Below are 12,221 nucleotides of genomic sequence, written 5' to 3' on the forward strand. Positions count from 1 at the left end.
AAATTTCCCTCTCTTTTATAAAGACACCAGTCAGTGGATTTAGGGCCCACTCGAACCCAGTATGACCTCATGAGGTTCCAAGTGGACGTGAATTTGGGAGAGATACTGTTCAATCCAGTACAGGGGGGTAGTTAAGATAAGGGGATGTTACCATAATGAGATGCCACTTCATACCCACTAGGATGGCTAAAATAAAAGACAGACAATAACAAGTGTTGGTGAGGATATAGAGAAATTGGAACCCTCATACACTGCTGAGTGGGATTGTAAAATGGTACAGCCATTGAGGAAAACATTCTGGCATTTCCTCAAAAGGTTAACAGTTACCATGTGACCCAGTAATTCCACTTCTTAGGTATATACCCAAGAGAATTGAAAACATTTGTCCACACAAAAACCTGTCCATGCTTCTTCACAGCATTAGTATTCATAATAGCCAAAAAGTGGAAATAACCCAAATGTCATTAATTGATGATTGGATAAACTATGGTATATTCATACAATGGAATGTCATGCAGCCATAAAAAAATATGAAGTAGTGTACTGACACATGGTATAACACGGATGAACCTTGAAAGCGTTATGCTTAGTGCAAGAAGCCAGTCACAAAAAGCCACATATTGTATGATTCCATTTATGGGGCTTGGTGGTTGCCAGGGCTGAGGGGCCGGGGGAACAGGGAGTGGCTGCTGACAGATACGGGGTTTCTTCTTGGGGTGATAAAAATGTTTGGAAATTAGTGGTGATGGTTGTGTAACTGTGAGTTTACTAAAAAAATAGTTAATTGTATACTTCAAGAGGATAAATTTTATGGTATATTATGTCTTGTAGCTGTTATTAATAAAAAAGATAAAGAGATCTTTGATATATTTCTAGGCTGTAGAGAGACACACCCTTGGTGGTCACCACTTTGCTTATCTTAGTCCAGTCCCATGGCGACTTCCACATGGTTCTGCTCCAGCAGTATATTGGACTCAGCATTTTAATAAACTGTGTAAGACTAGTACTTTTAAAATATAGTTTAGCCCATTTGTCTTAAAAATGGTATATAATTTCAGCTGTAAATTCTAAAATGTGGGCCAAAAGTTGATTATATAAATCATACCAGTATGTTGTTCCAGATGTGAGAATAGTAAAATGAATTTACCTAAGTTTAAATTTTCAGTATAGATCTTTGCAGAAAAAGTCTTCCCTTAACCTTAGGGTAAATACGATTACTATATTGGCCTACCTACAAAAGAAAAAGAACATTTTAATTGTGCCAGAGTTATATTGATTTCGGATATGATCATGCGGACACATTCTTAAAATCATGTTTAAAAAATAATCTGTTAATTTGGAGGGCCCATTTTAATGATTCATCATTGTATATTGAGCCAGATTAGTAGCTAACAGTTTTTGAGTACTTCGTATAAGGCACTGTTTCTTTTGAGCCATCTTTTAAAATCCTCACAGGGAGCCCTTTGAGATACAGAGAAATGAAGTCACTTGTCCAATGTCACATAGCTAAGAACGGGAAGAGCTGGGATTTGAACCCAAGCAGTCTATTTTAAGGAAAGCAGCCTATGTTCTTAGCCATAAGGTTATACTGGCTTTCAAGGTAGATTAGGCTACTTAATGAAAAGTTCTTGAGATTTGCATGAGTAGCTCAGATTATAGTTGAAGTGTGAACTTGAGCACTGTATGCAAGTATATCAGAGTTAGAGAGTAGGGGCACAAAACATTTGTCTTAGGGAACAGTGGGGACAGTATGCAATCCAGAGGACACGAACATAATTCTTATTATTTTTCTCTGCCAGTATGAGGTGAAAGCTCCCGTTCCTTCTGCCTGTTTCAGGAATATTTGTAAGCAAATGGCAAAAATGCATGAAGCTATATTTGATCTCCTTCCAGAAGAACAAACACAAGTGAGTAGTAATTCCTCATACTACATTTTAGTATATAACCTATAATATGCATGTAGAATTGTTTTACATGCTTTTGGCACAATTATTTTTCCGTTTGTTATATTGATTTGTGAAACATGGATAAAAATTTATCACTTCAAAGTGTCCCTTATTCAGAGCAGTAATAACCTTGCTATATAGTCAGCAATTCTAAAAAGCAGTTTTCCGTTTGTCCATTGAGCATTAGAGAGCCCAGATTTTACTTAAATCATTCATTGTGTTATTAGTTTGAAAGTCAGAGTTGGCATTTATCAAGGAATATAAATTATTTTAGTATGATTATAATCCAAATTGGATAGGGGAGGAACTAGTGATAGAGTTAATAATGAGATGACAAGAAAGTAACTCAGTCAATATGCCTTATCATTAATATTTATTAGACCAGTATAAGTGATTTATCATACCATGTTTCCCCGAAAATAAGACCTAGCCGGACAATCAGCTCTAATGCATCTTTTGGAGCAAAAATTAATATAAGACCTGGTTTTAGTTTACTAGAATATAAGACCCAGTTGGGTCTCATATTAATTTTTGCTCCAAAAGACGCATTAGAGCTGATTGTCCGGATAGGTCTTATTTTCGGGGAAACACGGTAGGCACAAACTGGGAAAAATAGCAAAATGGGTAATCTTTATCCTCTCTCACCTATGAAGTATCCACCCACTGTCCCTACTGTCTTCCTGTCAGAAGTATTATCAGTTCTCTTCATTCTTCAGTGACATACCTACCCCCCCACTCCCCTCATTTCCCTCTTAGTACTTCCAAGTTTCCAGCATTCCTTTTTTTCCCAGTCTGGCTTTTACCCATCTTAGTTTGTTCCCTCTATATCAGGTGATCTCATTCAAGCCTAGTTGTAGAATGATACAATGTTATACAATATAAGCCTCTTTATTATATGACTAATAAACTTTACTTTCACTGGGATTTTTGCTATTCAGACAAGTTTGTTATTTCAGCTTGTCTCTAACTAGTTCAATACATGGAAATGGTATTTAAGAGCAAAGGGTAGCTGAAGCTTAGTGTCTCAGGCCTGCTCTCGCTCCTGCTAGTCTCCTTTCCCATGCCCCCTCAGACTTCCATCCTATGCTAGCTTTTACCATTTTTCTTCATGCTTCTGCAGTTTTCATTAATCATACTGACCTCATGATTAAATATCATCCAGCTGCTTTGGGGCTCAGTGCGGACTGAGGCGGAGCTATAAGATATGGAGCGCCCATTCAGGTCTCTTTTTTCCCTTTCTCATTTCTTCCTAAGCCAAGCCATCCTTTTCATTCCACATATAAGATCTTCTACCTCTGATTCTGTGACCTTCTGGATTTGCCATCTGGGTTCTTATTTTGGAGTGAGGCATAGCTAGGTCAGGCAATTGGATGGACATAACAGTATTTCACGTGTTTTTATCTACGTCATAATCTAAAGGGAATTCTTGTCAAAGCTGGGCAAAAATGATAGATTTTGTCAGTATTGTCACTTGAATACCAGTAATTCTACAAAGCTTTTCCATAGATGACTTTTTACATATTTTTCCCATAGAAAATATGTTATTCCACAAAACCATTTCCATAGATTAATTATATATAATTTCAGGTCAGGTATTTCCCAAAGAAGTATTGGGCATTGCATTAAAAAGTGCCTACAGGAGCAGTAAAATACTTTCAAATTATTTTACCATCTTAAAATGATGAAGGTATCTTTGCCTCTACCATTGAGACTTTTTTGCTTTCTCTATCAAGTTCCTAGTTAAAATACTACAGAATTCTCCATTGTTTTTATTCTTTTATTCCTGTCATGGTTGAATTCTACTTACATTTTTCAGAGGACTTCTTCTAAGGGGCATAATGGCAGCGATAAGTCCTATCATTAAAAAAAAAAATACTGCTGAAAAGGGGGAAAAGAGCTTTTATCCAACTAGGAACAAATACTATACTGAAATAGCAATAAAATACTTAACGAAGGGGCATTTTAAAAGTATATGCCAAAACAAAGGTTTAAAAAAATGTATTTGAGTTGATATTGATAACCTATTTATGTCTTCTATTTCAGTAGAGATTTAAGAAACTTAGTTTTCTTTTTTTTCCAGATGTTATTTTTAAGAATTAATGCAAGTTACAAACTCCACTTGAAAAAGCAGTTATCTCACTTAAATGTGATAAATGATGGAGGACCTCAAAATGGGTATGTTTTCAACATATTTTTACCACATACTCACATATCAAATTGTTCGATTCATTTTTATTCATTATGCTCTCTCCTTTTCCATTATAATCATGCTGGGGCTCATAAATTATAAAATCAGCAAACTCTTCCTTTTTATCTCTGTCTACGTTAAAGTGTTTTATAAATGGTCAATTACTTAACTGACCTTACGTGTCCGTTTTGAGGCGGTGGGGGTTAGTATCACCTCAGGTTACCCAGTAGTCTCCCCCTATCCAGACAGGACTCAAACTCCTACTTTGTAGCTGTGCCTTATTTATAAAATGAGAAGGATAAAATCTACCTAATTCCTTCACAGGGTTAACAAAAAATAAGTATGTATATGTACATATTTTATTGTAAGCCATTTAACAAATTGTATGTATTATTGGTGAAATCATGTGGTATATAAGAAAAAACATAGGCTTTAGAATAAGAAAATTTGGGTTAAGTTCTGCCATTTACTAGCTGTGTAACTTGGAGGTCACTTACCCTCTCTGAGCCTTAATTTTCTGAGATTTGAAAATAGGGATGATAATGTAAAATTCTATCACAAGATTTTTGTGAAGAACAACGTACATAAAGATACGGGGAAAAGATTACACAAAATGCAAAGCAATGATCATGCAGTTACACTTTAATATGATTTCCTTAGTGTGTTACCTGTTCCCTGGATTTTTAGGAATAAAGTATTTTATTCCATATTAAAAATGGAAAAAATGTATTTTGGAGTCAGAAGTTGACCTTGCCCTTAAAAAAGTACACTAAATTGATTTTGCAAAAACTGTTTGGAAGCTTTAGACTGCTCAGCCAGGCTGAATTTAGGAGTTTTATGCAAAATTCTGACTCACCCCCTTGATTATTATTACCTGGTTCTTCTTTTCCCTTTTTTAAAGATTTGTTAAATTCAAAGTCACATTAAAGTTTAAATATAGTATAATGAACACTAAATACCTCTCAGAGACTATTCAAAAAAAGCAACAATGTTTTTAAGCCCCACTCCACCCTTCTACTTTTATTCCCCTAACTATGTCTGGGTTGGTTGATTTTTCTGAGACCAGTAGTTCTGAAGCATGCAAACTAACTCATTACCTGTTTTTTTGGTTTTTCGTTTGTTTGTTTTTTTGTAATATAGCGATGTGGAGGTCAGTACAACCTTAGAGAGCTTCACTCACATACTTTCCAAGACACTAATTCTGTGTGAGTTGATTCATGTCTTTGATCCCTTGAAAGAATTCCCTGAAAATTAACCTATGGACTAGCCAAAGACATAATCAACTGTTTGAAAGGATTTTTTGCTGTGATGGCTATAAAAATGTGTTTTCTTTTTTTCAAAGTGAAATTCACATACATAGAATTTTAATTGTTTTACAGTTAATTCAATTGCACTAAATGCATTCGCAACCACTTTTGTGCAATGAACACCAAACATTTTTACTACCCCAAGAGGAATTAAGCAGTTGCTTCCTAGTTCCCCTCTTCAGGACTGTACTTTTTCTTTTGTGACTTTTTTCTATTATATTTTAAAAATAGACATATAAACAGTATTGGTATTCCTGCTTAGAATTGATTAACATGTCATTTTCACTTGAAAAAATGTTTATCATGTTAAAAAAAAAAAGACATTCCAAATGAAGCTGAAGTCCCCTTGACCCCATCCCAAGTCTCATTCTCTTTCCCCCAACCCTTAGGCAATACTTCTAGTAAATTCTGTCGGTATCCTTTAAGACCTTCTCATTTATTATCTCTTTATCTTAAAATATATAGTACTGTTTTGTAAATTTACTTATATAGTATATTGTACATAAGCTGCTTACGAAATTCTGCCATGTGCTAAAAGGTGAAACATTAAGAACATACGTCCAAAGGCACTTACAAATTTGTCCCTAAGTACTCCAGCAATTTAGAACTTATGTGTTCATTAAAAGATTAAAGCTGGACTTTCTCCTGTCTTTTACAGACTACTAAATCAAGGTCTCTTATTTGTTTCTCCATGGGCCACGTCTTTCAAAATATACATTTAATCAGACCAGTCTCTGTTTTTTTGCATGCAGCTTTGATATTTCTGTTTATCTGAGCTTTCTTGCTGTGATTTTTCAGGTATAGGCATTAATGTGACAACTCAGTGTTCAAAGGTGTAATTCTCTTTTCATCAAGTGTTGTCATATTATTAGTACTGTGATTTTATTAGTCATATGCATGTATAGTCTAATGACAACTGATCAAAGAAACATTTTAGTTTAACCTGTTATTTTTCTCTATTTTATTTCATTCTAAGATAGGCATTATGTTGGGCAGAATCAATTATGAAACCGAACCCAAGCTGCATTGGTTTATTCTTTTTAAAGATAGTTATTGTTGAAAACGAACAGTAAATGGTCTATGATAGCAAGAATCCTACTAAGATAAATATATTGACATTTCGTCCCTAGGAAATCTGAATTTTAAATAATAGTTTAGCTGCTAGGATAAGACTTTGTAAGCATTGCTATTTTAATTATCTGAATAGAAAGTGAGATTAAAAATAATTTTCTCTCCAATGTTTAGGTTGGTCACAGCAGATGTAGCTTTTTACACTGGAAATCTTCAAGCCTTAAAAGGCCTTAAAGATTTGGACCTAAATATGGCCGAGATCTGGGAACAGAAGAGGTGATGACATATTGGAAAACTGGGTAGCTTATCTGACCATGGGATGTATGTGCTTGTGAAGAAAATATGGATGCCTGTGATTCAAGAACTGAACCTGGAACCCAAAGTGAACCAGGGTAGGGAAAGGGGCAAAGGAAAGTATCAGTGTTGGGAGACTGGGATTCAGTGGGGATCGACAAGGAATGCCAGTTTTGTGCTTCCTTCAGTGAGGAGTAACTGATCAGGTGTCTATAACATTTTTCATTCTCTCTGGAAACAGACTCAGGTTTCTTTGGACCAAATCCAAAAGAACACATAGCTGTAACACAGCTGTAGTTGACTAGAATGCTCTGTATACTTTATATTAAAAAATGCTTTGCATTTCTTTCAGTGCAATGAAATTCATATGGTGTCCCACCTTATTTAATGATGGTACAATTTAAAATATTAAAATCTTAGTCAACCTCTGTAGAAAGTTTTCTCTATGAAAGTAAAGCTGTTTGAAAAATTATTTTTTTACAGATCTTTCTATAAAAAATAAACATCTTTTGATTGCTTGGATTTAGGAATTCAATTTTTGTTTTAGTGACCAGTCGATTCAGGCTTCGTATGTCGCATATTTAATCTTTCAAACCACTGCTGTATGTCAACTGGGTAAAGCCTTCCTGAATAGTCTAAATACTTGAAAGGATGATCACAAGTAATCATTAAGAATAAGATATTGGCGTTTATTTATGCAACTAATTTAAATACTTTTCAGAAGTGGTATACGAAAGCCTGCAGTTTAATAGTTGTATTTTTATAAAAATATCTATGAAGTTTTTTTCTTTTTTGCCTTGTTTCTAGCAGAGGTAAGAACACATTTTTGTATATTCTGCCTACTTATGAGTTCTCATTTTAACATTTCGATAACATACAGAATATGGTTCCCTTGGGTTCTTGTTTTTAAATTACTTTTGCTGTGTATATGAACAAAGACCAGGGAGAAATAGAACTTTTAAAATATAGGCTGCTGTGTTGGGGCCAGAAATATAAGGTGGTGAGTAAGTTATTTAAAGATTTTTATAATTCCTACCTTCAAAATTAGAAGCAGCAGCACTCTACAAATGCAAGTGCCTCTGCCTCACCTCCCAGGACTCCTGCCTAAGCTGTGAGAGTGCCTAACCTGTGGGGATTATGTACAACGGAGCAGTCTTATGTGTGCCCTTGTTTCCTAAAAGGAAAGCCTGTTTGCTTTCCTTTATCATTACAGAGGTATGTCATTGGTTCTTAAATTGTTTAAAATAAAGCTGTAAAAAATTACCAGACTTTAAAAGACAACTTTTTTTTTAAACCGTACACAGTAAACTTTAAACAAGCAGCCTACTCAAAAACAAGTATGGGAGAATTGGAAAATGTAATTGAGTTTTAGAGAAAAGCCACAAATTAAACTACCAGTAGACCTGATTTGAAAGGTTTTTCATGAATATTTTTCAGTGACAACAAGCAAGCTTCAAGAAATGAAGCTTCAAGGGAACTTTTTATAACGTTATACCCCACCCTCTATACTAGAGAACAAGGATGGAAAAGAAATGCTCTACCTCTACCCAGCCCTTCCCCTTCAGCTGGGAAAAGAAACACCGCTTTGTTTCAATAAATGGAGAGTCTGTGGAAGGCATGGCAGGCATCCCAGCTTTAGAACTAAATGAAAGGTACTAAATACCTTCAAGTTTAATTTCTATGGAAATGATGATGTGGTCAAGATTCTTAGAAATGCAAAAACTTGATTTTTTTAGGTAACTGGTCAGTGAGTACTTAAACTATTCCAAGAGCAAATCTTCCAACCGACGTACTTACTGTTGAGCAGTTACTGTAAACCATTTTTCTTCATGATTTCATAATGTTAATGTTGAAAAGCATAAGTGTACACATCTATTGCTTCACAGCTTTATTTTTGAAATCACAAGCAATTCAAAGTGACCATCATTGAGGCCTCTGTTAAAAGATTTTCCAGCAGAGCTGCCCCAGTTTTAAGATATTAACAGTATTGCACTTTAAGTTGAACTAACTTTCAGGGTCCTCTTCAAAGAAGAAAAGTATTGCTTCCATCTGTGTTTTTCTTAGATTAAAAGCATACTGCGGAAAATTCTACTTTAAAAATTAACACTGCAGAGTACAGTAACATAGTCAAGTACCTGCCTATTTTAGAATCCTAGACAACATTTCATTGTAAGAAACTATTTAGCCCATAATTAGTATAAAGTGTACACAGTATTTTTCATTTCAGTGGTCCAAGATACGAAGGTTCCCAGATACAATCTTGTTCTCTAATACGGCTCCAGGTGGGATGTCAATTCGATCACCATGATTGGCGATGATGATAACCGTTCCCTACGTGACATTGGGAAAACAAAAAGCAAGAGTGTACTTTTTGCAACGGAAGCTGAAAAGCAGTTGATTTTTTTCTTACAATTATCAAGTTTACGCAGAACTCCATTTATAATGCAGTAATTGTATTTATAAACAATATTAAACATGAAAAACAAATAGCATGTTAAGGCCACCAGCATTATCTAACTTCGTAAAGAAACTAAAGGGTGCTTGGTTTATATTTACGTATTAGTTTGGGTTGGGTTTTTTTTTAAGAACAGTTTACTGATAAATTGTTCATATTTTAAGTGAGACTGTTTAGATGAGGCAGTATCAGCAATAAACATACATAAAGATATATATATACAAAGTTATATATATTATATATATTTATATATGTATCTTTTTGTTGTTTTCAAGATCTTCATTTAAATAGCTTTAATAGGAAGAACACATGAAATCTAGGTATGAGATTTTAAAAAATTACTTGATTAGGAAAAAGCTGTTGTATCTTTGGTTCAAAGCTGGTATACCCATAGTCCTTCCTATTTCTTTTGCTAGGCTGGAATGATGGTCATAAAAGTACCCAAGAACTAAAGCAATGTGAACGAATATGTTTATACTGATGACAACAGATTAATAGGAATAAATTATTTTCCGTATAAATGAAGTTGTCATTTTTAGCTACTTTGATTCAGATTCAAATAGTCATTTTTAGTGAGCTAATGCTAATTTAACAGTGATTCTATTTTAAAGACTGTCATATTTCAATAAAATAGTACCAGCTCAATTATTTATTAGTGTTTGCTTTCCATTTGAATGCAATATTCCACAAAATTCCTGTATACAACAATTATCACTGTATTTTAAGTATGTTGTATATCTATGGAAGGCAGTATTACTACTATTGTGGTAATGTATTTCATTTTTAAAATGTGTATCTTATAAACATCTGGTACAGACTAAGAAGTATTCCTTAAAATAAAGGTAAACTTAGGACTAGAAAATGAAACCTGTTTTTGTAAAGGTATAAGAACTGTATTTTTCATAACAACACACCTTTAATGAAACATTCTTGCCAAATGTCACATCTCCTGAAACTGTGAGGTGATCCAATTCAAGCATATCTGGTATACTTTCGAATCTCCTTAGATAATCCTGAACCTGAAAGAAAAATAGAGACATATAAATTGTTTGAAAAATGGGATAGGGATTAAATTAACAAAATAATTTAACTGAACTGTAAAAACATTCTGTTTATGGCCAAGCTCAGGCCCTCTATGGGAAGAATCTATTTGTTAAGCACTCACTATATGCAGGAGACCTGGAAGTAAGAATTGTCCCAACAATCAAGCAATTGACAATATAACTGAGTAGATCAGACATTAGAAAAATAAATTAAAAAGACAGCCAACCAACATTCTAAGATCTAGATGAGTAAACGCTAATCTGGAGCAGAAGCAAGCTAGACTGGAGCTGGGCTTTAGGGATGAGAAGGAATATATTTTAGGAAGAGCAACTGCACAAATTATCATTATAAATGATCACTGTCTTTGCCTCTTATTCCTTTATATTTACAGGCACTAGAAATTGCCCTATATGGCCTTGTGTCCCATTTTGCCAAGAAAAATTGGAAAACTTCACTGGCTTCTACCACCACCACCACCACCACCCCTTTTGCCCCCGACCCATTACTCTGTCCCTCCTAGTACTGGGGCTGGACTGTTTCTACTCCAAGCCAACCCTTCTTGTGGCCGATTCGAGAATATTTTCTAGCAATTCTCCTTTCTCTAATTATTGCCCTCTTGATTGCATCAATCTGCATCAATGTATAAACATGGTATACATTCTCCCATCTTTAAAAAAACAAAACAAAAAACCTCTTAAATCTTATATCTCTTCCTATCTATGGCTACATTTATATTTTTCTTTAAAGCAAAATTCTGGAATAAGTTGTCTACATTCATATCTCTACTTTATCTTCTCATTCTCTTTTTAAATCCATTTCAGTCAGATTTCAAATTCAGATTTCAACCTCTATACTGATAAATCTGATGAACTTTCATTCATCTTACTCTATTCAGCAGTAGCAGTGGACAATGATCTTTTCCTGAAATATTTTCTTCATTTGGCTTTCAGGACATACATTCATGGTTTTCCTCCCAATTCCTCGCCTGCAACTCCTCAGTCACCTTTGCTGCTTCCTCCACCTCATCCTGTCCCCTAAGCCTTGGATACCTCAGGGCCCCATTCTTGGACCTCCCACCTCCACCCCCCACTCCCTAGGTGATTTGAATCTTACGCCTTTACATACCAGCTACAAGCTGACAACACTCAAATTTACCTATCTCGTCTAGATCTCTCCTCTGAGCTCAAGTTCTCCATTTGAAGATCTAATAACTACAGTATCTCCAAAATTTAACTCCCCTTCCGGTTCCCCCTAAACTTACCTGACCCAAGCTTGCTTCCTTCTCAGTAAATGGCAATTCCATGCTTCTAGCTGCACAGGCAGGAAACCTTGGAGTCATCCTTACTCTTTTCTCTCTTACCCTCCCATCTAATCCAACAGCAAATCCTGTAGGTACAACTTTCAGTATATCTCAGAATGTCAACATTTTTCACTATTTTCACTGCTATCCCCTCGGTCCGAGTCACCGTTGCCTTTCGCCAGGATTTCCTGCGACAACCTATTCCCTAGTCTCCCTGATTCACCCGTCAGTGCACAACCCCAATGGCTTCTCATCCATCTGGCCTGTTCCCTCTCTGATCAACTATCCACTCCACCCCCAGTCCCTCACTTGCTCTCTGCTCCAGCCATGCTGTGCTCTGTAATGTCCCTAAAACATGTTCTTCCAAAGAGCAACTAGCCATTGCCCACTCAGCCCTGTTCTCACAGTGGGGCAGCTAAAGTTCTTATCTCCTGCAGGGTGTGGAGGAGGCTAGGGAGGGGAGGAAGTGAAGGGAGAGTGAGGCTAGCTGAAATATGGTTGGCATTCCCATCTCAGCATGTGAGAAGATGATGGGTCTTGTATCACCAGCATTTTCCCAGCCCAACCAGGCTGATGAAAGAGGCACTAAATAGGAAGACTCCCAAAATGCCAGATG

The 12,221-nt window shown here is 35.6% G+C and overlaps 2 protein-coding genes across 5 annotated transcripts in view; one reads left to right on the forward strand and one right to left on the reverse strand.

The window, feature by feature from the left end:
* VPS54 (VPS54 subunit of GARP complex) overlaps positions 1–8,069 on the forward strand; it is an 82,806-nt gene extending 74,737 nt beyond the window's left edge. For both annotated transcript variants that reach the window (XM_019717893.3, XM_088796120.1), the window contains exons 21-23: positions 1,800–1,907; positions 4,027–4,121; positions 6,687–8,069. In XM_019717893.3, coding sequence (XP_019573452.3) covers positions 1,800–1,907; positions 4,027–4,121; positions 6,687–6,792 — 309 coding nt within the window. In that variant the 3' untranslated portion in view covers positions 6,793–8,069. The remainder of the gene's footprint in view (positions 1–1,799; positions 1,908–4,026; positions 4,122–6,686) is intronic.
* Positions 8,070–8,679: 610 nt separating this feature from the next.
* The window catches only part of UGP2 (UDP-glucose pyrophosphorylase 2), a 46,878-nt gene continuing 43,336 nt past the window's right edge, over positions 8,680–12,221 (reverse strand). For all 3 annotated transcript variants that reach the window (XM_019717927.2, XM_019717938.2, XM_019717923.3), the window contains exons 9-10: positions 10,176–10,280; positions 8,680–9,137 (exon numbers count right to left, since the gene is read on the reverse strand). In XM_019717927.2, the coding sequence (XP_019573486.1) occupies positions 9,030–9,137; positions 10,176–10,280 (213 nt within the window). In that variant the 3' untranslated portion in view covers positions 8,680–9,029. The remainder of the gene's footprint in view (positions 9,138–10,175; positions 10,281–12,221) is intronic.

This window comes from Rhinolophus sinicus, chromosome 2 (assembly GCF_057876585.1).
Source record: "Rhinolophus sinicus isolate RSI-liver-muscle chromosome 2, RSI-T2T, whole genome shotgun sequence".
In the NCBI taxonomy this organism is placed as follows: domain Eukaryota; kingdom Metazoa; phylum Chordata; class Mammalia; order Chiroptera; family Rhinolophidae; genus Rhinolophus; species Rhinolophus sinicus.